The sequence below is a fragment of the Misgurnus anguillicaudatus genome, chromosome 3 (genome assembly GCF_027580225.2).
Source record: "Misgurnus anguillicaudatus chromosome 3, ASM2758022v2, whole genome shotgun sequence".
Taxonomy (NCBI): domain Eukaryota; kingdom Metazoa; phylum Chordata; class Actinopteri; order Cypriniformes; family Cobitidae; genus Misgurnus; species Misgurnus anguillicaudatus.
Genome location: NC_073339.2, coordinates 8530907 through 8555436, shown reverse-complemented (window position 1 = coordinate 8555436; position 24530 = coordinate 8530907). Strand labels below are relative to the sequence as shown.

At 39.2% G+C, this 24530-nt stretch overlaps 1 protein-coding gene and 1 long non-coding RNA gene across 3 annotated transcripts in view; one reads left to right on the top strand and one right to left on the bottom strand.

Annotated features, from left to right (window-relative positions):
* The window catches only part of mast1a (microtubule associated serine/threonine kinase 1a), a 58579-nt gene extending 38953 nt beyond the window's left edge, over nt 1-19626 (top strand). For both annotated transcript variants that reach the window (XM_055204433.2, XM_055204436.2), the window contains 21 exons: nt 1397-1472; nt 1629-1838; nt 2043-2144; nt 5277-5409; nt 8730-8797; nt 9470-9546; nt 9875-10083; nt 10323-10461; nt 11450-11582; nt 11659-11824; nt 12084-12185; nt 14123-14245; nt 14326-14435; nt 14951-15111; nt 15291-15553; nt 15639-15887; nt 15979-16211; nt 16308-16430; nt 16524-16657; nt 16743-16930; nt 17012-19626. In XM_055204433.2, coding sequence (XP_055060408.2) covers nt 1397-1472; nt 1629-1838; nt 2043-2144; nt 5277-5409; nt 8730-8797; nt 9470-9546; nt 9875-10083; nt 10323-10461; nt 11450-11582; nt 11659-11824; nt 12084-12185; nt 14123-14245; nt 14326-14435; nt 14951-15111; nt 15291-15553; nt 15639-15887; nt 15979-16211; nt 16308-16430; nt 16524-16657; nt 16743-16930; nt 17012-18669 — 4657 coding nt within the window. In that variant the 3' untranslated portion in view covers nt 18670-19626. The remainder of the gene's footprint in view (nt 1-1396; nt 1473-1628; nt 1839-2042; nt 2145-5276; nt 5410-8729; nt 8798-9469; nt 9547-9874; nt 10084-10322; nt 10462-11449; nt 11583-11658; nt 11825-12083; nt 12186-14122; nt 14246-14325; nt 14436-14950; nt 15112-15290; nt 15554-15638; nt 15888-15978; nt 16212-16307; nt 16431-16523; nt 16658-16742; nt 16931-17011) is intronic.
* On the bottom strand, nt 887-1725 carry LOC129444094 (uncharacterized). Its single transcript, XR_012365431.1, has 2 exons — nt 1588-1725; nt 887-1467 (listed from the first exon to the last, which is right to left on the bottom strand). It is a non-coding gene; the product is annotated as an uncharacterized lncRNA (long non-coding RNA).
* Nucleotides 19627-24530: the final 4904 nt, after the last annotated feature.

Sequence of the window (24530 nt, the reverse complement as noted above, 5' to 3'; positions counted from 1 at the left end):
AGGTGTCCAGCATCAGAATTTTTAAAAAGCCATTGAAACAAATTTTTTGGGCACACATAAGATTAACCTGATAAGGAACACTGTGCCGTACACGGTACACCCCCTCCCTTGCACGTGAGGCTGCATTACGTCATTGTTACTTTGAAGCATTAAATCTTCAAAATATACAGTCATGCGGCACATCGTTGTAAAGCTTAGACTTTCGGGATTCCATTAAGCGCACACAGAAAGCATAATATGATTTTAGTTACCTGAACCGGGCGGCGCCTATTTAGGATATTTACTTACCTTCAAAATCTTCCCTTAATCTGCTTCGGTGAAACTGTCCAAAACAAATTGTTCATAAATCCCCAAAAGTCCAAGGAAATGGAATATCCAAGCCTTTTAATCCAAAACGATTTCTTCATCTCACAATCTTGACATTTCTGACCGAATTACGATATAAATAGTGTATACAATTAGTTCACTAACGGACATTCGTTCGAATCTCACTTTTCATTCACGATTTATAATGAATATATTCGGATGTCACATTTATTGTGCAACATCTGAGGAACAAATACGCCCCTTTGTGGAATTTCAGCCGTTCCATAAGGGGCTACGGTCTGAACTTATTATAACCATTACTTTAGAGGATTTAAAAAATATTACCTATAGAATGATTTACATTTTTTTATTATCATTATCAAAAATGATCATTACCGCAACATGATATTACATTAAATATATGCATTTACAAACTCGTGTTTCGGTAATGATAACTAAAAAGTTGTCTAGGTACTATGACAAACAAAATTGTAACTTTTATCTGGAGAGAAAAAATAAGAAATGTTTACCTGGTAGCCATCTTGAGTGTCACAGTCAATTATGTCCCTTACAAAAAAAATTTATGAAAATGTTAGTTCCTTGAGTGCTTAAACAATGATTGAAAATTGTTGTGGAGGATGAGAAAATTGGTCGTGGACACATTTATATTCCTTATTATTGTCTCTACATTTACCAATGATCACCAAATACCACATGTTTCTTTACTGTAAATGTTTATAGTATAACATGCACTGAAGCTTTTTATTTTATAGATTTTTTAATTATAAATATTTCCATGTCAAAGAACCCAAATCCAGTCATGGACACGTTGCGGTAATGAAAATTTTCCCCTTAAATGTGGAAAAAACAACAAAATTGGTTTGTATGATGTCATTTGAAATCAGGTGCAAAATAGTACATGAAGAGATGTTTGTAACTGTATGCTGCTTATTTTGATAGCATTTAACTTTTTTTATCAAAATGTTTCATGACACCTCATAAGTCTAATTTCGCGAGAATCACTCTTCACTTCAGCTTTCTCTTCCTCTTCTTTTTGTCCTTCACTTTCTTCTTCTCTGTCTTTTTATAGTCCCGGGCGCTCACCTTCCTGCTACGACAATGAGATCGTTATGATGAACCATGTATATAAGGAGCGCTTCCCTAAGGTTAGATACACACACATGCACATTTACGTAAAGCAGCTTTCCAAATGGGCACATATTTAAAGGTTCAAAATGAGCCTTTTTGCAATACCTACCAATCGCCTTTGCAACCACATACCCATGAAATGCTTATGAACGCCGTCCGTGTGTCATATCCAGGCCACTGCTCAGATGGAGGAGCGCCTGGCTGAGTTCATCGAGTCCTACTCGCCCGAGAACGTGTTGCCGCTGGCCGACGGGGTCCTCAGCTTCATCCACCACCAGATCGCTGAGCTGTCCCGAAACTGCCTGACCAAATCGCGGGAAGGCCTCATCACCACTGTTTACTTCTATGAGCTGCAGGAGAACCTGGAGAGACTTCTGCATGATGTAAGCGCGTGTGATATATTTCAGCTGATATGTCCCACTTCATATATTTATATATGACACTGATTGAAATGAGAAAATGTTGGAAATGTTTGGTCGGTTAAGGCCATAATCAGTTCTTAAATTATTTAAATGTAATAAATTTTAAACATAAATACATTTTAAGAAACTAATTGAGGAATCTCTCTCGCTTTCTACATCCATCAGGCTTATGAGCGATCAGAAAGTACAGAACTGACCTTCATCACTGAGCTGGTGAAGAAACTCCTCATCATCATCTCTCGTCCCGCCCGACTGCTTGAATGCCTGGTGAGAGTCCACACATGCACATGTATACACGCGTCTTAAAACCACCCTCCACAGGCATGATCGCTTCTTCGGCATACGTTCAATGGTTGCCAAGGCAACTGGCTGATGGGGCCACCAAGGGTCACAAAAAGAAAGTGCAATATGCTGAAAGGATTCAGTAACAAAAGCTGGACTGGTATTATTCAACACAAACACAACGTGTGTTTGGTACTGCTGTCACTTGCGATGCAGATCAGTGGAGCGATTGGTGCATGCTGGGAAATTTCAGATAGACGACTTGGTGGGAATTTTGAAATGAAAAATTGATCACATATTCATGCCAGGTGTATTATGTTTTAGGGGTCGATATATATTATATAGTACTGTGCAAAAGTCTTAAGCCACTACAACCAGCTCTGTTGTTTAGCAAGTTGGTAAGTTTCAATGTTTATCCATATTTATTTTTCACTTTTTTATTAAGATACAAACAAAGAAATTGAGTAAATATGTACAGAAACTGAAACTGAAGTCATTTGATTAGAAATTAGGATTTAATTTCATTTAGGTTTAAGGGATCCTGCAGTTGCCTGCTATTACGCAAGTGCAAGTGGAGTTTATCCTTAATACTTAACAATTCAGCTTATATTTTTATACTGTTTTTAATACTACATACACATTTCCTGTATATTCTGGTTGTATTCTAATAAAGAGACTGAGGAATAATTATATATGATCAATATACCATTGCAAAGCAACAAATCTAATGCTGGCATGACGGCCTAATGGGACGTACACACCAAATGTGAATTCAATGATTTTCGCAAGTAGATTACATACAAAGTCAATGCAAAGCCACGATAGAGACACGAATAGACATGAACTCGTGTGGGGCAATGCGAAAGACAGTAATCGGGTGGCGCGATTGCCTCAAAAACACACGCTATTCGCCTCAAACGCGTCTTCGCGCAAGTTGAAAATATTTAACTCAAGCGAAAAATTTGCATGACACATAGTTAAATCCCGCGAGAAATCTAAAGAGAGGAACATAATGCCTCTTGTTTGGTGTAATGCTTTAAAACAAGTCTCTTATTCTGAGAACTGTTAATATTATTAATAACACTTATGCTGGATTCACACCAAACGCGGTATAGGCGGCAAAAATGCGCTATTTACACGTAGTTGGACGGTTGAACATTTTAAGCGTGAAAGTCATTCAAGACATTCACGTGGAAATTCGCGTCATGGGAGGGGCTTTTGCAACTTTTCGCTCGCTTCCTGTAATCACGTCACTACTAGAGCAAGCTCCTGATTGGTTAACGCTGCACGATTTTCCGCCAAAGTGCAGATTTTTCAACTTGTGCGTTTCCCGCGGCAACGCTCAATTTGCGTCATTCGCTTGAAATAGCGGCACGAATGAGGCGGATTCGCGTCTACTGCGCCGCGCTAAACACCTCATTTGTGCCGTGAGACCTCCAGACGCGCGTAAATGCATCTTTACATTGACTTTATGCCTTGCCGCGCTTTATGCCTGGTGTGAATACAGGATAATAATACTACTAATAATAAAAACATACAAAGTATCAGACTCGTGACTCCCAACAAATCAGATGGGCCAACAAATCTCTCAACAAATTTAATTAAAATCTAATAAATGCAGGACTTCTGAAAAGAGTTTAAGATGTGTTAGGTGACATTAGAGGTCATACTAAATATTGATTTCTGTCATGTTGTTATGAAAATGTAGTTTCTTTTAGATTTTGTGACGTGTACATATTTCCTGTTTGTATCTTAGTAAAGAGAGCAAAAAATAAATGTAGATGGTCATTAAAACTAGGGGTGTAACGATTAACCGTGCAAATGCGCGTTTTCTCAATGAATGAATTTTAAAGGTCACGTTCTTCCTGATACCATTTTTTAAACCCTAGTTAGTGTGTAATGTTGCTATAATAGCATAAATAATACCTGTAAAATGATAAAGCTCAAAGTTCACTGCCAGGCGATGTATTTTCTTCAATATAATTCCTCTTTAAAAGCCTACAACGAACGGCCGGTTTGGACTACAGCCCTCTGTTTCCTGCTTTAATGACGTCAGTAAAACTGTTCGTTGACTAAACTCCGCCCACATGAATACGTCAGTCACCAGCTTTGGCTCATACGGCTCTGCTAAGCTACGCTGCTATCGAATCACAGCACACTAAACAAACTACACAATCAGAACTCGATACGTATTTCTGAAGGAGGGACTTCACAGAACAAGGAAGACATCAGCCTGCTTTGAGGACAGTGAAAACAGCGCTATACAGATAAGTAAATTGTGTGAAAAATACCGCGGTTTTTTTACACGTGAAACATGAACACATGTTATATTGCGCACTATAAACACATTCAAAGCTTCAAAATCACAGACAGATCGGGAGCTTTAATGAACAACGGTGAAATCCCGCCACATCCCAAAGCCAGGGGGCGCTCTCGTGCAGAAAATTCCTTTGTGCCACAGAAGTAGTAGTATTACGAACGCTATCCAGGAAAGGTCTACAGGAATATTTATATCGCTGTTCTTCAAATTATTTCAGGTATTTTCATGATAATAAGGAATATTATGAATGATTTTGTTTAACAAGTGCTTTTTTAAATGCACGTTATAAACGACTCCGCCTCATAATGATTTTAGATTGATAAGGACTTCCTACCGACCAAATGCCGTAGTACACACACAAGCTGTGCATGAAACACACAATCGCACCCTTGCAATTCAGAATCGATTTCAGATTTCAGAATCGATTTTTAATGCGACACACGATTAATCGTTACATCCCTAGTACACAACAAACGCAAAGCAACGCGTTCCTTGCTCTGGATCGCTCACGGGATTTGGCTTTTTGTCACGCGGGTTGTTCGCTTGGGGTTGAATATTTTCAACTTGCGCAAAAACACATGCTATTCGTCTTAAACGTGTTTTTGTGCCACCTAGTTTGCGTTGTTCGCATTGTCCCACGCAAGATCACGTCTATTCGCGTCTAGATTTTGTATGTAATTTACTCGCGCAAATCGCTGAATTCGCATTTGCTGTGTATGCCCTATAAGCCTTTTGCACTGTAAATTATAAAAATATATATTTGAGCTGTCTAGTAATCCTCCTCCATCTCTTTCCAGGAGTTTAACCCTGAAGAATTCTACCATCTTTTGGAGGCGGCAGAGGACCACGCCAAAGAGGGGCAGCTAATAAAAGCAGACATCCCACGATACATCATCAGTCAGCTCGGATTGACCAGAGATCCGTTGGAAGGTGCGAGAGAGAAATGCATTAAACATCTTTACAGGAAACGCTTTGATCTCCAGAGGCAACGAGAGTAGAAGAAGAGAGGAAGGCAGGGAAATGTGGGTCACACTTAGATTATGAAACAGGTTAGGCACACGAGCGATCCTGAATTTTGTATTCATGCCAGGAACATGGGGAAAGGTGTAAGTAGTGCTGCGAACCTGGCAAACAGCAGCCGGCTCCGAGTAATGGGTTTTTATAAAGACATACACTTACAGACCACTCATCTGTTTTCTGCCCTGCACAGCACAGCTAGACTTAACAAAACACACAGAAAAATGTCTTGATTTGTGCAGCCTGGTGCGAATTAGCTATTTTTATTTCGCAGCGATATCATCCATAAGCGTTGTATATTCGATATCCCGTCCTTAATGCTTCCTGGGAGTTACGTTTGGGCAACAAATCTGTATTATTTTCTTGTTGAATGAACTTAAATGAATTACGTGGAAGTTTTAACGATTTAATTAAATTCATTGAATGCTCTCTCTCGTCACAGAGTTTGGCACAGCATTCCCCCGAAGGTGTCTTCGGGTTAAGAGTAATGTTGTCTGGTTTAAAATCCGGCACATAATTTATCCTCTCCCAGATTTGAAACGGGCGATTTATCACGTGTCTGACACTGTAGCATCACTGGGGAAACCGATTAGCTCGGGTCCGTCAAATCTGGTGTGAAATTGCTTTGACACGTTTGAGTCACTTTACATTTGTTCTGTTTCTCGACTGCACAAGATGCCCTGTTTATTAGTTTATAATCCCAAATGTCATTATACACAATTCAGCTACTATAAACTCGCTGTTTGTGTGTTTATTTTGATGTTGTTCCTCATGAGTTGGTGTTGTTGTTTTCATCTTTATTTAGATCAGTGATGCTTCAGTTTCTTCTCTCTAGACTACACGGTTGCCTTGGTGACTGAAGGTGTCGTTTTAAGACTCCACTGTGCAATATGCTGCTAAACTGCTTATTAAAGACAGATGGTGAATTATTTATGTCTTTAAGATGAAATTATTCACTAAAGAGCATTGCGCTTTACCCAGCATTCTGTTAATTCATTAGATTATAATATATGTAGTTGCATTGTTTAGTCTATAAATACACTTAATACAAATATTTACCATTTTAATACCATGTTTTTGGATATACACCACAGTAATATGATATTTCCATGTACTGTGGTATATAAATGTGTTAAAGGGGCCATGGCACAAGACTTTTTTAAGATGTCAAATAAATCTTTGATGTCCCCAGAGTAAGTGTGTGAAGTTTTAGCTCAAAACACCATATAAATAATTTATTATAGCATGTTTAAATTGCCACTTTGTAGGTGTGTGCAAAAATGTGCCGTTTTGGGTGTGTCCTTTAAAATGCAAATGAGCTGATTAAATTCAAACACTGATCACAATGATTGTTGCAATTAAAACTCAATTGTGCTCTGAATTATTCGTCTCTCTGCACTAAATGGGAGTGCTTGGATAGTGCAGATTAAGGGGTGGTATTATTATAATAAGAGCTCCTTATGACATCATAAGGAGAGCCAAATTTCAACGACCTATTTTTTCATGTGCTTGTAGAGAATGGTTTACCAAAACTAAGTTACTGGGTTGATCTTTTTCACATTTTCTAGGTTGATAGAAGTACTGGGGACCCAATCATAGCACTTAAACATGAAAAAAGTCAGATTTTCATGCCATGGCACCTTTAATTATGCCATGTGCACCGTGGGGTTTCTAAAATCCTAGATCACATTGTAAATCAAAGACAGAAAGATTTTGTACAGTTATGAGAAATGTTTAAAATTCTGCATTTCTAGGCCAATAGAAATTTTACAATAAACATTATTTACAATAATAGAAAGTTATAATAATCACAAGCATGTTTTAGAACATTACACTGCTACAATAAAAGTAGTGGGGCATCAAAATGAATATTCTTGGTCGAAACTTAACATGTATACATTTGGCTAAAAATTGTTATTTGGGAATTAAAAATCACTTTAAAATGTAAAAATTTAATTTCATAAACGTTATAATTGGGAAAAATACAAACCAATAAAATAATCACACCTAAAGGGCTGGTCACACTAAACTTTGAGCATGCAAGTATTTTTGGGACGTTACTGGGAATATGGGCGTGGAGCGGTTCGTCAATAGAAGTTTTTATGGATTTGTTCATTTTAGCTGCTCTGTAGAGAGAAATATCACGCAGCGACATACGGTTTTTATACTGGTGATATGAAATCACAGGTCAGAGTTCAACAGACTTGAACTTTGGTACACAGCAAAATAACATTTGCATGCGTATAAATGGAAGTCAGTGGAACAAAAAGTCTAGTGTGACCTCCCCTTAAGTAACAAACCAAAATTTGATGAAAATTAAACAATATTCCTCATTCCGTTTATATGAAACGGAATCAAATTTAACAGCTATTTTTATCTAAAATGTATATAAAGTTTTGAAAGCTATTATATGCAAAACAGTAAGACTTATACCAAGTTTATTTAAGAGACGCACCATTTTTATAAAAAACAGTCAAGACACCGCATGGCAGTGAGCCTCGGTTCTGCTTATATTAACAGGCTTAAAATAGGAGCTGCATTTATTTTCGTTTTATATTTTTGGGCGAAAACTTGAAGCTATTGGGTCATGGCTTGAGGATCGGACTTTTTCCATGTTTAAGTGCTATAATTGGGTCCCTAGTGCTTCTATGAATCTAGAAAATCTGAAAAAGATCAACTCAGTAACTTCGTTTTGGAAGCCATTTGGTCCAGGCATTGGAAAAATTTGGTTGTTTAGATTTTGCCTGTTTTGTGATGTAGGTAGCAAGGCCAATTACAATACCTGCACTGTCCAGTCGCGGCGCTGCAGTTTAGTGCAGAGAGAAAGAGAGAAATAGCACAATAATTAGAAATAGCACAATTAAGTTTCAATTGCAACAAACCACCATTATGGCGATCAGTGTTTGCTTTTCATCAGCTCATTTGCATTTTAAAGGACACACCCAAAAAGGGCACATTTTTGCTCACACCTACAAAGTGGCAATTTTAACATGCTATAATAAATTATCTGTGGAGTATTTTGAGCTAAAACTTCACATAAGCACTATGTGGACACCAAATACTTATTTTACATTTTTTTAAAAATTCTTAATATGATTCCTTTAAAATGACGATAACAACACATATGTTTGTTTTTACTTTATAAGTTTCTCTCTATGGTGTCCATACAGGGAATGCTTGTTGTATATGAATGTATTAAAAGATTTTACAGTAAATATCATCTTAACGTGTAGATGTGGTGAATTTGGAGAGTTATGACAGCGAAGGACCACACACGCCTGAAACGGACGACTCTGCAGAAGTGAGTGTGTCTGGTGTTGTTTTTCAGGAACTCCAAATAATTAATATAAATTTGACCCTGGACCACAAGTTTTAAAGGTATATTTGTAGCAATAGCCAAGAATACATTGTATGGGTGAGAATTATAGATTTTTTTTAATGCCAAAAATCATTAGCATATTAAGTAAAGATCATGTTCAATGAAGAACTTTTGTATTTCCTACCTAAAATATATATAAATGTATTTATCATTAATATGTGTTGCCAAGGACTTTATTTGGACAACTTTAAATGTGATTTTTCAAGGTTTTGATTTTTTTGCACCTTTAGATTCCAGATTTTTCAAGTAGTCAAATATTGTCCTGTCCTAACAAACCACACATCAATGGAAATCTTATTTATTCAGCTTTCAGGTGACCCTTAAGACTGGTTTTGTGGTCCAGGGTCACAAACTGTATTTTTACTAGTAATTAAAGTGAAGCTTAAAATAAATTAATCTTACACATGTTCAGTCTTATATAAGCGTGCAGGTCTCTCACCCTTTAACACAGAAGCATATTCATAAATGAATGAGCTCAACTAGAGTAATTATTCCAGCAGCAGTGAATCAGGATGAAAGGATATGAAATGAAATTATGCTCCAGTCGACTTATTTCCGCTGTACTGAATCCCGTTTTCTCTGGTTTCATCTCAGGGGAAGCTCAAAGCCATGAAACCACCCTGTGAATCAGACTTTCAGACTATCAAACTCATCAGCAATGGAGCATATGGGTGAGAATACTCACTTACAGTGCCTTCCAAATTACACACACACACACACACACACACACACACACACACACACACATATGTATATATATAGAGAGAGAGATTGATAGATAGATATAGATATAGACACTTTTAAAAATAAAGGTGCTTAAAATGTTCCTCACAGCGAGAACCATTTTTGGTTCCTCAAAATACATAATTTTGCATTATGCTAGCTTATCCCAATTCAAATTAAATTCAAATTCAGAATCTGAACCATAATTGAAGCACTCTCAGGTCAAATCATAATGATGTCATGGTTGCGCACAACCCTTTCTCTCTTTCATTGCAGAGCTGTATATCTGGTCAGACACAGAGATACGCGACAGCGCTTTGCCATGAAGAAGATCAACAAGCAGAACCTGATCCTGAGGAACCAGATCCAGCAGGCGTTTGTGGAGCGGGACATCCTGACCTTCGCAGAGAATCCCTTCGTGGTCAGCATGTTCTGCTCATTTGAGACACGCCGGCACCTGTGCATGGTTATGGAGTACGTAGAGGGTAAGATGCCACTTGCACAGCATTACCGTGTCTTGTTGTAAAGTATTTAAACGAATAAGTTTCGAGTGTGAGGCTTCAAATTATTTTATTACAATGAATCATTTTAATTAGCATTATGTACTAACAACTCACTCATTATTCCTAAAATAACCTATTTTCTGAACCTGAATATTAAAATATGGAAAAAAGTGTTACTGTTTCATGACGGATGCAAAATTCACTCCATTTCTGTTCTTTAGGGGGCGACTGTGCGACTCTTCTCAAGAACATCGGAGCTCTGCCTGTGGAGATGACCCGGATGTATTTTGCAGAGACGGTTTTGGCACTTGAATACATTCACAATTATGGCATCGTACATCGGGATCTTAAACCAGACAAGTAAGAGAAAGGATAGTTCATCAAAAAAAATGTATTTCTGTTTACGTTTACCAACCTGTATGCATAGGCAGAGTTTCGCATTTGTGCTTGGGGGGCACCTACCGGCAAACAAGGGTACAGCAATACTTTGAGATTAGCAAGAGAGTGCGGCTTCATGGTTTTTAAATATGGTTTAAATCAATTAAAACTTAGAAAATGGCAACTTTTAATTTTCCGTCAGTCTTAGTACAGGATGTAACTACAGAAGAGTCAAGTTTTAAATAGGAAAAATATCTCTTTGGTTATTTTTTTAGCGAGATGCTAATAGTCTAATTAGATTCAATGGATTGTGCTAAGCTATGCTAAAAGTGCTAGTGCCAGACCAGGAGATCAGCTGAATGGATTCCAAAACGGTAAAAATCAAAAGTTTAGGAGAGCTGGAAAATGACCATATTTTCAAAAAAAGTGGAGTGTCCCTTTAAGTTACTCAGTCTACCCAATAAATATTAAGATTAGACAAATAAAATATGAATTTTGATATTTTTATTTCAATAAAAGCTCAGATAAAATCATAATGTGATCTGGTATGGGGGATCAGTGCCCCCCCTTCACCCCCCCAAACTTATTTTTCCTATGGAAATGTCCCATTATTACACAAGACCTAAAAGATTAATGAATGCACATGTAAATAGTCGAAAATAACATTTATATTTCAACAAATTTATTTTTAGCAGGTTCTCACAGTCAATGGGGTAATTTTGTAGGCCTGCGTTAGTCATTAAAAAAAGTAATTCATGTATAAATATGCAAATGTGCAATCTCTATGCAAATCAGTGTCTAGTAATCACAAATGACTAGAAAACCCAATGAAGTTTATTCATGAAAAGGTGCGGGAACTCTGAATTTTGAATACGTGAACCACTGATCTGTTAAACACTGCATAATGTGTGTTGAAAACCTTTAAAGGTTATTAATTCAAGCCTGTTGTTTTCATGGTTCTTCTCCACAGTTTGTTGATCACATCGATGGGTCACATTAAGCTGACTGATTTTGGCTTGTCAAAGATGGGGCTCATGAATCTGACTACTAACCTGTATGAGGGACGCATCGAGAAGGATGCCAGGGAGTTCCTAGACAAACAGGTACACACCTTCAAAAGTCATTTACTAGCACAAAAGACTGTGGTGTAGCTCATCCGCCCCTTCTTCGTCTCTTAAGGTTTGTGGCACACCTGAGTATATCGCCCCTGAAGTCATTCTCAGGCAAGGCTATGGAAAGCCAGTGGACTGGTGGGCCATGGGCATCATTCTCTACGAGTTCCTGGTAGGCTGTGTGCCGTTCTTCGGAGACACACCTGAGGAGCTTTTCGGCCAGGTGATCACAGGTGAGAAGATGAGCAGATGTTTTAATGTGAGTGAATCTTGCATCCTTGCATTGCTTCTTCACTTTTGATAAGTATCACTCTCTGCTGCTAAAATGGTTAACATTGCGCTTAGATTAGTAACAGCAGTGTTGATTAGTGCAAAAACACGATCGTTTCTCCAGAAATCACCTCTGTGTATTTATCTTGAAATGGTCTGGAAGTCCATGAACTGAAGTGCGATGAAGATCCTCAGCTGATCTCTGTGTGTTTGTTTATGTAGATGATATTGAATGGCCAGATGGAGATGAGGCGTTGCCTAGCGATGCTCAAGGTCTGATTTCCGCCCTGCTGCAGACCAACCCGCTTGTTCGACTGGGCACAGGTATGCCACAATCTCATGCTAACCACAGTAGCATAATATACTGTAGTGTGCTATCAATCAAGAAAACATCGGTTTTAAAGTCACAATGGAATGGAAGTAGCGATCATCTTATTTTCCCCATCGTGATGTTAATCAGAGTGAAACGGCTTCTGAAATGGGAAAAAAAAGTAAAAAGTTAATTCCTCCATCGAAAATTGATTGGATCGTTGGAAGTTGGGTCATGTTGCCATTTACTAATCGCTGCGTTCTTTCCTGGGCCCTACCCTCTTACCATTCCTCGGGATTGGAAAGAAAAAGAGATTGTTGAGGAAATTTTTTATTTAAAAAAATAACAAGGCTGTGCTGTGTCGTGAAAAGTCGTGTTTATAGCGGCACAACGAGTACCTTATTGCTTTTATGAAACGATTACCACACAATACAAATATTAAAGCAAATAAATATGTATCAATGCATCTTTCATGAAGTAAAATCAGTAAAAGCCTTATTTATTTTGAAACAAATAGTTCCTGACCGGATGTGAACAGCGACAGAACGTTTCGCATACCTTTACGCTGCTAAGGGTGATACATCATGGTCATAGCTGTGTTTTATTATAAATAAAACACACCTATTGACCAATCAGAATCAAGGACTGGACCTAGCTCTTTTAAAGCATGTGCTTACAATGAAAGCGAATGTGGCCTGGGGTTTTCTGTGATCTTGTACATTGATATCCAACATCTTGCGACTCTTAACTCCCTATATTTTAAAGGTTTTAAATCTGTAACAGGACTATATAACTACTACTATATGTATCATTTGTGGGATTTTTATAGTGTTTTTTGTTATGTTTGAAGCTTTACAGCTTTAGTTACAACTCACTTGCATTGTATATGAAAACAGAAGAAATATTTGAAGAGTTTGGTTCCAAAACTCGAAAAACACCATTTAAAAACATTAGGTACAGTAATAAAAAGTCAATTCTTAATTTTACGCAAATCCAATCTCCGCCGTGTTATTCTGTCATCTTTTCTCTTTTTTTTCCCCAAAATGCGATAAACGTCACTCCTACTTCTCTGCAGAATGCAATAAATCCGCTTAACCAATCACAGCGCACCATTCCACGCATTGTAAACAATAAAAGCGGCGCTTTGAATACACACAGAATCCTAGTTTTCCTCATCTACTTTGTACTTCGTTATTTTCGTTTCTGTGATGGAGAAGAAACGTAAGCCATCAAAATCGAATAATTTACACGAGAGGCACTCGGGCGAAGGAAAAATGCTGTTGCTTATTCTCACACGACATCAGCAAGCTTCTGTCATGCTAACACATTGACCCCAGGAGATCGTATGAAAAACGTTACTTTATTTTACTCAAAGTCAACGAAAATCGAGCAGGACCAAAACATTTTACAGCTGATCGCTGTCAAGAAAGTTCAGCGACGACGTCCCAATGATGACAGCAGCAATGACAGTGTTCTTAATATGACAAAGTAAGTAGTTTGGATTAATGACATTAATGTTTTTATTTTTTTCATCAGTGTATACCACTAGTCAACTAAATGAATATAACATGGTAAAGATGAATGCACATTTATATATTGATTTAATAAATTTATAGCATTTTGAAAAAAACTTTATGATTTAATGCATTTTGCCGAAAAAATAATCAGTTTTTATAATAAATCTTTGAAAATCTAATTATGGATTAGAATTTTTAATGTTATTATAACCTAAAGATGCTATGTGAAAGTTTATAACAGAAAATAGTGGTTTTCAAACAAATTTATTACCAAAATCAGTCAAAATGGATTTATTGCGTTTTGGAACCAAACTCTTAATTTCTCCAGTTGTGTTCCATAGATGTAAGAAAGACATTTAACATCGCAAGGATGGGTGAACTATTAACATAGCACCTGTATCTAATCAGAATAGCCTGTTTATTTTGTGCAACAGGTGGAGCGTTCGAAGTAAAGCAGCACTCGTTTTTCTCGGGCTTGGACTGGAACGGGTTACTCAGGCAGAAAGCCGAGTTCATCCCTCATCTGGAGTCCGAGGAGGACACCAGCTACTTTGACAGTGAGGATTTGCTCAGATTTGCTTTCGCCCTTGACCGCCATCACAGTATCTCACACCATCATCTCTCTCTCTCACCACAGCACGGTCCGAGCGTTATCGGCACATCAACTCGTACGATGAGGACGACACCAATGATGATGAGCCGGTCGAGATACGACAGTTCTCCTCCTGCTCGCCACGTTTTAGCAAGGTCAGTCTGACACTTTCTCAAAAGCACTCACACACTGCTCCTCTTCTATCTGTCTGCCTTTTCTTTTTTCTTCTCCCTGTTTAATGGGATCCAAGGTCATCGTTGATTCGTTTAATGTAGGAAAGATGAGAGCTTGGTTTTATTATTATAACCAGATAAGTTTAACATGCACAGTCTCTTAAAGGTTTTCCTTTTTCTGAATTGTCAGTAATTGTAATGTGTTTACATTAAGAAGTGACCTTTAAATTATTGAACAAAACCAGAGGACAAATCCAAGGGGCGCAACACTGAGACTACAAATAGTAGTAAAGGAAGTGATTTTACTATTCTGTATCAGATTTCCCTTGGCCCACATGATGTTTGATTCGTACATTTATCATTAATTATCTTATTCATGAGATGAGGTATTAGTACTGCTGCGATGTATATACAAACATTCCCCTGATTACTAAATGATTATAAGCCTGTCTGACACCTAAGTAAAGCAGCGCTTGCCTCGGACATCTGTGTTTCAGGTGTATAGCAGTATGGAGCACCTGTCCCAGCTGGAGCAGAAGACCCCTGTAGTCACGCGTAGAGAGCACAAAGGTCGGCGTGATGAAAAAATGGCCAAGAGGGAGAGTCTGGGCAGCTTCAGTATGAGGGACAAGAGTTGGAGGACAAGCTCGCCTGAAATGTAAGTGTGTGTGACAGGCAGAAATGGATGAGAATTCCTTAAAACCAATTTAAATTGGAAGAAATCGGAAGTCTAGCATGGCACCTGGAAGTACAGCATTTTAGTTTAAGGAAGTAGAATAATTAGTAAAAATGAAATGGTCAGAAACCACCTCATTCCTTTCACATATATTTCCGCAGGAAGCGCCTGTCATGCTCTGAGTCTCTGTATATGGAGGGTGACTGCAGTCCTCCAATGGGCGCCCGGCGACGTTTTTCAGCCCTTATGGACACGCACCGGTTTGCTTCTCAAGAGGGCGACGCAGAGCTCGTGGCACGACTGTGGGGCACTAAGGCCACTGGATCATCAGTAGAGGAAGCTACTGCTCCGTCATCACCAAGTGCTAATGAACAACGGAATGCTGGGAAGGAAGTGATGTCAACAAGTGGCAGTAAGGGACCAGGTGAGGTTATTAAAATGCAGCCAAGAACAGTCCAGTAAGACATACAGATTTAAACTTCTTTTAATAGTCCTATGTAAATTTGCAGATAAGCCATCAAGACCAGGTGAGGTATCAGAACCACAGCCCATACCTAATGCAGGGGCCACAGCACCCATCTCTAGGGAAACGGTAGCCACGAGCGACCCAGTTGGTCAGCGAGCAACGAAGGATCTGGTGCTTCGACGAGCGCGCCATCAACAGCTGTCTGTTGATGGGGAGAAACAAACCTCACGTCCCAGCAACAAGGTCATCAAATCTGCATCTGCGACAGCACTGTCTGTCATGATACCTGGAGGTACGATTCAGCCTCCCGTCACCGTCCATTCCTTGTTCATACCTTGGCATGTTTACATAAGAGAAATTCATAATTGTTTGTCAATTTCTAGTTGAGCAGCAGTTGGGTAGCTCTCCGTTGGCCAGTCCTATGTCCCCACGCTCTCTCTCCTCCAACCCCTCTTCACGAGACTCCTCCCCCAGCCGCGACTACTGCCCCACGGTCACGGTGCTTCGTTCACCTATTACCATTCACCGGTCTGGCAAGAAGTACGGTTTCACCCTCCGTGCCATACGGGTCTACATGGGAGACACTGATGTCTATAGTGTGCACCATATAGTCTGGGTGAGAAGGGCGAACAAAGATGACAAATTAACACACAGAATTTTTTTTTGGTGTTGTACATTGTTATTCCATAATACTGTCAATTTCCAATTACAGCATGTTGAGGATGGAGGGCCTGCTCAGGAGGCGGGGCTATGTGCTGGTGACCTCATCACTCATGTCAACGGAGAATCTGTGCATGGATTGGTCCATACTGAGGTTGTAGAGCTTATTCTTAAGGTGAGACATTAAGTATGGCATGGTTCCCCAAAGTTAAAACTGCTGGTATATGTGGACACGGCCTACAAACTTCTTTGCTTTATCAATGTTCAGAGTGGAAACAAGGTAACAGTGACCACCACACCCTTTGAGAACACCTCCATACAACAGGGACCAGCACGCAAGTCTAGCTACAAGTCCAAGATGGCCAGACGCAGTAAAAGGCCCATCAAAGAGGGACAGGAGAGGTACAAAATGACTGCGGTCATTAACATCAACAAAATTGTTCCAGTTTCCTGTTCTGTCATTTATATCTTCTCTCTCCATTTACAGTAAGAGGCGCGGCTCTCTGTTCCGCAAGATAACTAAACAGTCCAACCTGCTGCATACGAGCCGTAGTCTGTCGTCTTTGAACAGGTCACTATCATCCAGTGAAAGTCTTCCTGGCTCTCCTACACACAGCTTGTCTACTCACTCACCCACCCAGAGTTATCGATCAGCCTCTGACTCGTCCCACCTCGGTGAGTAGCATTTTTACAAGGTTTCAATTATAAACTTTATTGAAAAGATGGTTTTTGAACCTTTTGATGGATGTCACCCAGGTGCCTCCTCTCAGAGCAGCTCTCCTGCTTCCAGTACCCCGAATTCTCCCGCAACCACCCAGCACATGCGGCCCAGCTCCTTGCACGGACTTTCCCCCAAACTGCACCGGCAATACCGTTCAGCCCGATGCAAGTCTGCAGGAAACATTCCTCTGTCTCCGTTAGCTCATACACCATCTCCCACTCAGTCTTCACCACCTCCGTTACCCGGCCACACGGTTGGAAGCTCCAACACCACCCAGACCTTTCCTGCCAAACTGCATTCCTCCCCACCGATCATAAGACCTCGACCCAAGAGCGCTGAGCCGCCCCGGTCACCGCTACTCAAAAGAGTGCAGTCGGCGGAAAAGCTCGGATCACCTCTTACATCTTCTTCATCAGAGAAAAAAGGAGGAATTGGGGTGATGAGGAAGCACAGTTTGGAGGTCGGACATTCCGATTATCGCAAGGATGGATTCCACTGTGAGCTGGGACTACAGAGTCTGATGGAAATTGAGGGTGAGAACTTGCCATCCGCCCCAGTGACTTCTCCTTCGCCCACCCAGCAGACCCCCTCTCCACCTGAAACGGGCGTTCTGAAGCCGGTCAGGAAGTTGGGCAGGCAGGAGTCACCCTTGAGTAGAGATGCTTTGCTTGCTGGAAGAGAAAGAGAAAGAAATAAGGAAAGGATGAGTGAACTGAGCCAAACTAGTGATGCTAAACCAGGGGTGGTCAAAGAGACAATCCTTCCAGCTAGCTTTACACCACCTGGAATTCAAAATTCATCTCTACAGGAAGTTAGCCTAGCTAAACCCCAGACTGGGCAGCCTCCATTTACCAAATCTTCTCCAACGGCATCAGAGTACAAGCCTAGTATGGTTACCTCTATTCCATCACCTCTGACTACAGTGTCTTCCCCATTTGCCAAAACTACAAGTCCAAGTATAATCAAAGAAACAGGAATTGATGCAGGTAAGACTACCCATAACCAGCAAGTAGGAACCACCAAGCCTTTATCTTCTGTAAGCACATCAGATGTCATCAGCAAAGAGTCTTCAGAGACACAAGAGCGAGAAGTGAAACAGGAAGTTGTTTTAAACAAACAAGGCGTACCATGTTCTGCTCCTGGCAAGACAGTAGGCACAGAGATAACCAAAGCAAGTAAAGGACCTTGTGATGTTGAGAGTCTAAAAAAAAGTGCTTTAGATCCCCTTACGAGAACTTCGGATGTAAGGGTGAGAACTCCATCTAAAGGGGTTATTTCACCGCACCCACCCCAGGCACAATGCTCGGCTTTGGGCAAACTTAGGCAAGAAAAGAGCCTGCCTCCGGTCAGCTGCTACCGTGCAACATTCGATTGGGAGGACAAAGGTCTTTTGGAGGTTGTCGAGGAAAGCTCTCCATCTCCGACTCCATCTCCAACTGGAGTGTCTCCGGATCTTCCCAAATCCCAACCTCAGTCCCCTGGTGATAAATCTGGTTTGGCCACACTGGTGAAATCTACAGGTGAAACTCAGGCCAAAGATGCCTTCAAATCATTGCATGTGACCCAAGCTTGTGCACCGGGAAAGACAGAGGCCGCTTCTGGGAGTAGATCAAGCACCAACGGGGTTGATCAAAGCCTTCCTAGCACTTCATTGCATGTGAAGACAGCCAGTACTCCTAAGAATGGCTCTTGATCTTGTACTTGTAGGGAATATAAATGCCTTCTTTTTTTGAGAATTCGGTGTACTTCAAAAGCACTTAAATATTAAAGGACATCCTAGACAAGTGACTTAAACCATATTGCGCAGAACGAAAAGAAACTTACCGCAAGGTTCTTTTCAAGGCTGTTATTTATTGTACATTCAGAGCTCCTGATAGGTGTATTATTTAAGAGTGTGTGTTGGATGTGTGTGTGTAAGAGAAACTGAATAGTTGCATGCTCTGTGGTGCTTGTGCAACAAGATGAAAAAAGCCAAGCGCAAAGTGCTTTAACAGATCAAACAATGCTGAATACTGTGGACACCAAAATAATTTTCCTCCGTTTTCTGATGTGACCAACTATGATTTCTGTAAACAATCGATTAAAACCTATTGGTGGACTCTTGGTCAAGATTGAAAATATCACGACAAGCTGTTGCCCTCTAATATCTCGTTTCTATTGGCCGCGCAGGAAATCGTCACAGAGCGCAGCACAAAAGTTAAACTATTTTGAACTTTGACTGCGGCGCTCGCGCAAGTTGCGCTCCCCTGCGCTCGCACTTTGCTCGACGCAACAACAAACCGCCCTCGCGCGGCGCAAGCCATTGAAATGAATGGGTTTCATAGTGCAGTGCACACCGCGTCCTATGTGAAAGCTGCATAAGAAATTCTGGGTTATTTTCAAAATAATGATGTTTTTTAAACAGCCCAGCAATTTGTGTTGAAACAACCCAGTATAGTTCAAATTCCAACCCAATGGTTTGGGTTTGTCTCTGTTTGATCCAACACCGCTTGGGTTGAAAATAACCCAGCATTTTTTTTTCGACTGTAGATGTGAAAAATTAACCAATTCTCTTGTCATAGAGACAGAGCGCAGCGCGTCATAACCTGAGGGCCACGCCCACAGGGGGGGGAAGCGGTCCGTCCGTCTCCATTGACTTTGTATTGCGAGAGGCCGCCTCCTTGTCATTTCTGGCTTATAAAAAAAAACAGAATAATGCCTAAAAGCTGCTGTGTGACAATATGTACAGCTAACAAGCCAAAGAACCCAGAAATAAGTTTTTATAAGCTGTCGAGCCGTAAAACCCAGCCTTTAAGGAGAATAAAGTGGATTGCCGACTGCGTTTCCCCCTATTGGATGCAGTTTTACTAATAGGAGTACTATGAAAAGTTGCCTGTTTCCATTTCTGTGTCTTTAAACGCTCGTTTTTTGAAGTCGACAGCTTATAAAAACGTTTTTTTTTTTTTTTTTTTGGCGTGTTATTTGTAAACCATGTCAAACACCAGCTTTTATGTATTAATATTTTTTTAAGTTTAATCTGTAAATAAGTTTTTATAAGCTGTCGACCCCCAAAAACGAGCGTCTAAAGACACAAAAATGGACACAGGCAACTTTTCATAGTACTTCTATTAGTAGAACTGCGTCCACTAGGGGAAACGTAGTCGGCGATCCACTTTATTCTCCTTAAAGACTGGGTTTACGGCTCGACGGCTTATAAAAACGTATTTCTGGGTTTTTTGGCTTGTTGGCTGTGCATGTTGTCGCGCAGCGGCTTTTGGGCATTGTTCAGTTTTTTGTTATAAGCCAGAAATGACAAGGAGGCGGCTTCTCGCAATACAAAGTCAATGGAGACGGTTGGATTGCTTTCTCCCCCGTTGGGCGTGGTTTTCAAATTTGCATAACTGAGCTCTGTCTCTATACTAAAATGTGAAATCTTTTATTTTTTACATTTCTAAGTCAGAGTCGAGCATTGAGATGAATGGGAATGCCATTGCTTGACTGTGCATTGAGATTTCATATTTGCAGTATCTCAGCTTTCTCAAGAAGATTTGACCCAAACTTGTATACGCCGCTCTTAAGCAGTGTTCTTGACATGATGTAGTCCCTGAAGCACCTTTCATTTCTTATGCGTTTGACTCCTGAAGTCTCTTTGAAATGGATCGTTGACCTCGCTGTGACTTCGTTCTCTGTAGTCTTGCATTCGCAACCTGAATGATGATTCATCTACTGTAAGCTTTGTAATTCGATAACATGAGAGAATTGGTTAAGGGTCCAGACACATTTGTCGGGGATCGTGTACGTGGAAGACTAACATACTGTAGTAACAATGAGATCATAAAATAAAATTAGATACATATAAATACAGTTTTTAGATTACAGCATTCAAGAGTAAACCCATGCTATTTTGTTTTATTTCTTTCATGAATCATAACATGTCCTTAGGAATAAGTCTTAAGTGTTATTTCAAGCCATATGATAGCTTTGCGTGACGCATGAAGAATTATCTTCCCTTCTGCCATTTGTCTGAAATGCCAAAGTCACATTGGAATGGTGCCTATGGACGCGCCGCTCTAGATTTGACGTCGTGGATATCAAACGCATTTGACTTTCACATGTGTGTTAAAAATTGATTAATATAATTGATTAATAATGACTTTCTTGATACTTTTCTTGTATAGAAAGGCTGCTTAAGGGCTTGCTACCGCCTTTTATGTTTCATGGAAGAAAGAAAGTAATGCATTCAAATGTCATGGGGTGAATAAATGATGGCAAGAGTTTTTGGGTTAGCTATTCCTTTAACACATGTCCCAACAGATCGAAGCAGAGATTAATGTATCAGCACACTTTTGTATAATAAATGTACTCTATAGTTGTACAAGCATCAGTAAATGTCATAGTTGTCATGGCAACACAGGGGCAAATTCAGCCTCCAGTCTGTTGGCGTTTCACTGTGTGATCGGATTGTTCTTCACCAACATGCAAAGAAAATTTTAGTAAACGTGTGTCTAGACTTAACACCTGGGCGTATGCAAGCTTTATGCAAAATATAAATGTTTGTGAAAGATCAGACAGATGTTGTTTAATTTTCACAATTTTAATATCCCTAAAACATAATCACAAAATGTCTCTTTATGGTGTACAATAGAGGTCATATGCATTGTTAAAATGATTTTTTGCGAGTTTTAGCATCTGTAGATGTGAATGACGTTGGATTTGTTTCAGTATTATCAAACTTTCTAATTAGAAAAGAAATCTAAACCATCAACACGTATGTGGTATTTGGATGGTCTACTGCTTTTGTGGATTTTTAAGTATGCATTGGATACTAGGCCTACTTTTCTATCCCATCAGGTCATGAGAGCTAAGGATCCGCCAAATTCAAAAAGTTAATCAATTAAAATAAAGTATGTATTATCTTCGGGGGTATGCATACCGCACCAACACATACTATATATAACGTACGGTTTTAATGCTACGTACACACCTAACTCGGGGCATCGCGTTACTCACTCTAGATTACTCGCGGGATTTAACTTCGTGTCATGCAAATTTTTCGCCCGAGTTAAATATTTTCAACTTGGGTGAAGACACGTTTGAGGCGAATAGCGCGTGTTTTTGCGACAAACGCGCCGCCCGTATCGCGTCATTTGCATCACCCCATGCGAGGATGCGTCTGATCGCGTCTTTGCATTGACTTTGTATGTAATCTACTCGCGCAAATCGTTGAACTCGAATCTGGTGTTAGTTAAAGGTTAAAGGTGCAGTGTGTACATTTTATCTAGTGGTGAGGTTGCGAATTGCAACCAACGGCTCAGTCCACTGCTCACCCCTCGCTTTTGAAACGCATAGGGAAGCTACGATAGCCACCACCGGAAAAATGTCATCATTGGAGACAACTTAGGAAAAAGTTTGTCCGTTAAGGGCTTCTGTAGAAACATGGCGAAACAAAATGGCGACTTCCACGTAAGGGGACCCTCAGTGTATGTAGATAAAAACAATCTCATTCTAAGGTAATAAAAACATAACGGTTCATTATAAAAAAGTCTTTATACACCTCTGATAATATAGTTTTGTATATTATTTTGCGTTTCTGTCAAGAGATCCTTTTAAAAATTACACACTGCACCTTTAAGAAGTATGTACGTCATTTAATTTACATAGTTACTACGCTATTTAAAATATTTCATGAACATGTATAACATTATTATTACTATTGGGCTATTGTTCTGATTTATTTATTACTGCTGTGTGTAAACAAAACATATTATTCAAACTACATTTATTGCTAAGATGCAGTGTCACCCGGTCTGTTGCTGTCGCGCCTTGGGGGGATGGTTCACCCAGGGATCATCATTTACTCACTCTCATGTTGTTACAAACCTGTATTTGTTTTAACCAAACCGTACCTGAGCCCCATTCACTTCCATAGTATTATTTTTTCGTACTGTGGAAGTGAATGGGGCTCATGATTGGTTTGGTTACAAACATTACTCAAAATATCTACTGTTGTGTTCATCAGAATAAAGAAATGTTTACAGGTTTGTAACAACATGAGAGATGAATTTTCATTTTTGGGTGAACTATCCCTTTGGGGTGCGACAGGGATAGATTGGATCATGCTGCCATCTGATGGCTAACAGGTGCACCTTCACTATTTTACACCCTTATTTTAAAGTAGTATTAGCAGGGGGTGAATAGACCAAGAGTGCTTTATTTGTATTTCGTAATACCATACAGAGGTATTCATTCATTGTAGCATGATAAACAGGTTCTGATAGCTATAAATGTATTCTCTTTCAAGCTGTTCTCTCATATCAGATATGATTTGCCGTTTCAGATCTCGTTTCAGTGTTTGTGAAGATTTTTATATATCTATTAAAAACATATTATGTTTATTTATTCTATTAAATAGAAACCCAACACAGAGGTATAACAGAGAGTTATTGGGATGTATAAGTGAACATAAAGTAAGATATGCACAATAAGTGGTGAATGTTTTAATAGACAAATTAAGTTGGAATAACACATCAGATTGAGTGACCCTTCATTGCTGTTTAATAATGTTTTTATGCCATTCTTGTTTAGTGGCCCCTTTTTAAGCATTTAACACTTCACAGCCCAGAATGTTACTACTTTATGTGACTGTTAAAGCTTATTGCAAAGGTGAGACATTATAATGCTTAGTTACACTGTAAAGCTTGGTTTCATTTTAATTCTGAATGATTTGCGCTGCAGAATAGATCTTAAATTGTATAGAAAACAATTCAAATGTAAGTTGTCCACTTGTATATGTTGGAATATGTGTTCGTGTCACAATTCAATTGGTTTTGTGGTCATATTTGAGTATTTTTTATTTCCTAAAAAATGTGATCTTTTAAGAATGCACTTTATTTCATGTCAGATTTGTATTTTTATTTTATATACGTTCTGTGATAATTTGTCCAAAGTTCTGTATAATATTGTACATATATGTAAGGACCTCTTCTGTCTATGAATGTCCTACAGAGGAGAAATGATTTCATTCTTAGACTGCAACACCTATTTCACTGTTATGTGGCATTTTGGGCAGGTTATGATTTATTTTTTTTCTGTTTACCACTTGCAGCAAATGTCAGATGATCTGAGGTGCAGTGAATCAGTTAATAAAAAAGTAAAAAAAAAGTGGCTTTCTTTCATTACTACAAAATGGGGGAATTTTAGTGTTGGGTTGACAGTCTTTCTCAGAAGTTTAAAAACATTTTTTAAGTTTGTGTGTGTGTGTGTGTGTGTGTGTGTGTGTGTGTGTATATATATATATATATATATATATATATATATATATATATATATATAAGTGATGTAGGTCAAGAGTCACCAGGGCTTTGCTTATATAGATTTTTACTAACTTATGTTTGTACAAATACAGTAATTTGGTGTTATAGACCTTTGACCATAGACCATTTTGTTGTCTCTTATTAAACTATAACTTACGGATTATTAACAGCATTGTATTGACCCTTTGTAAACACAAGTTAGATACTGCTGTTATCACGTTGAGTGTTTCCATGAACAGATAGTGGTCTGCAAGCAGAATTA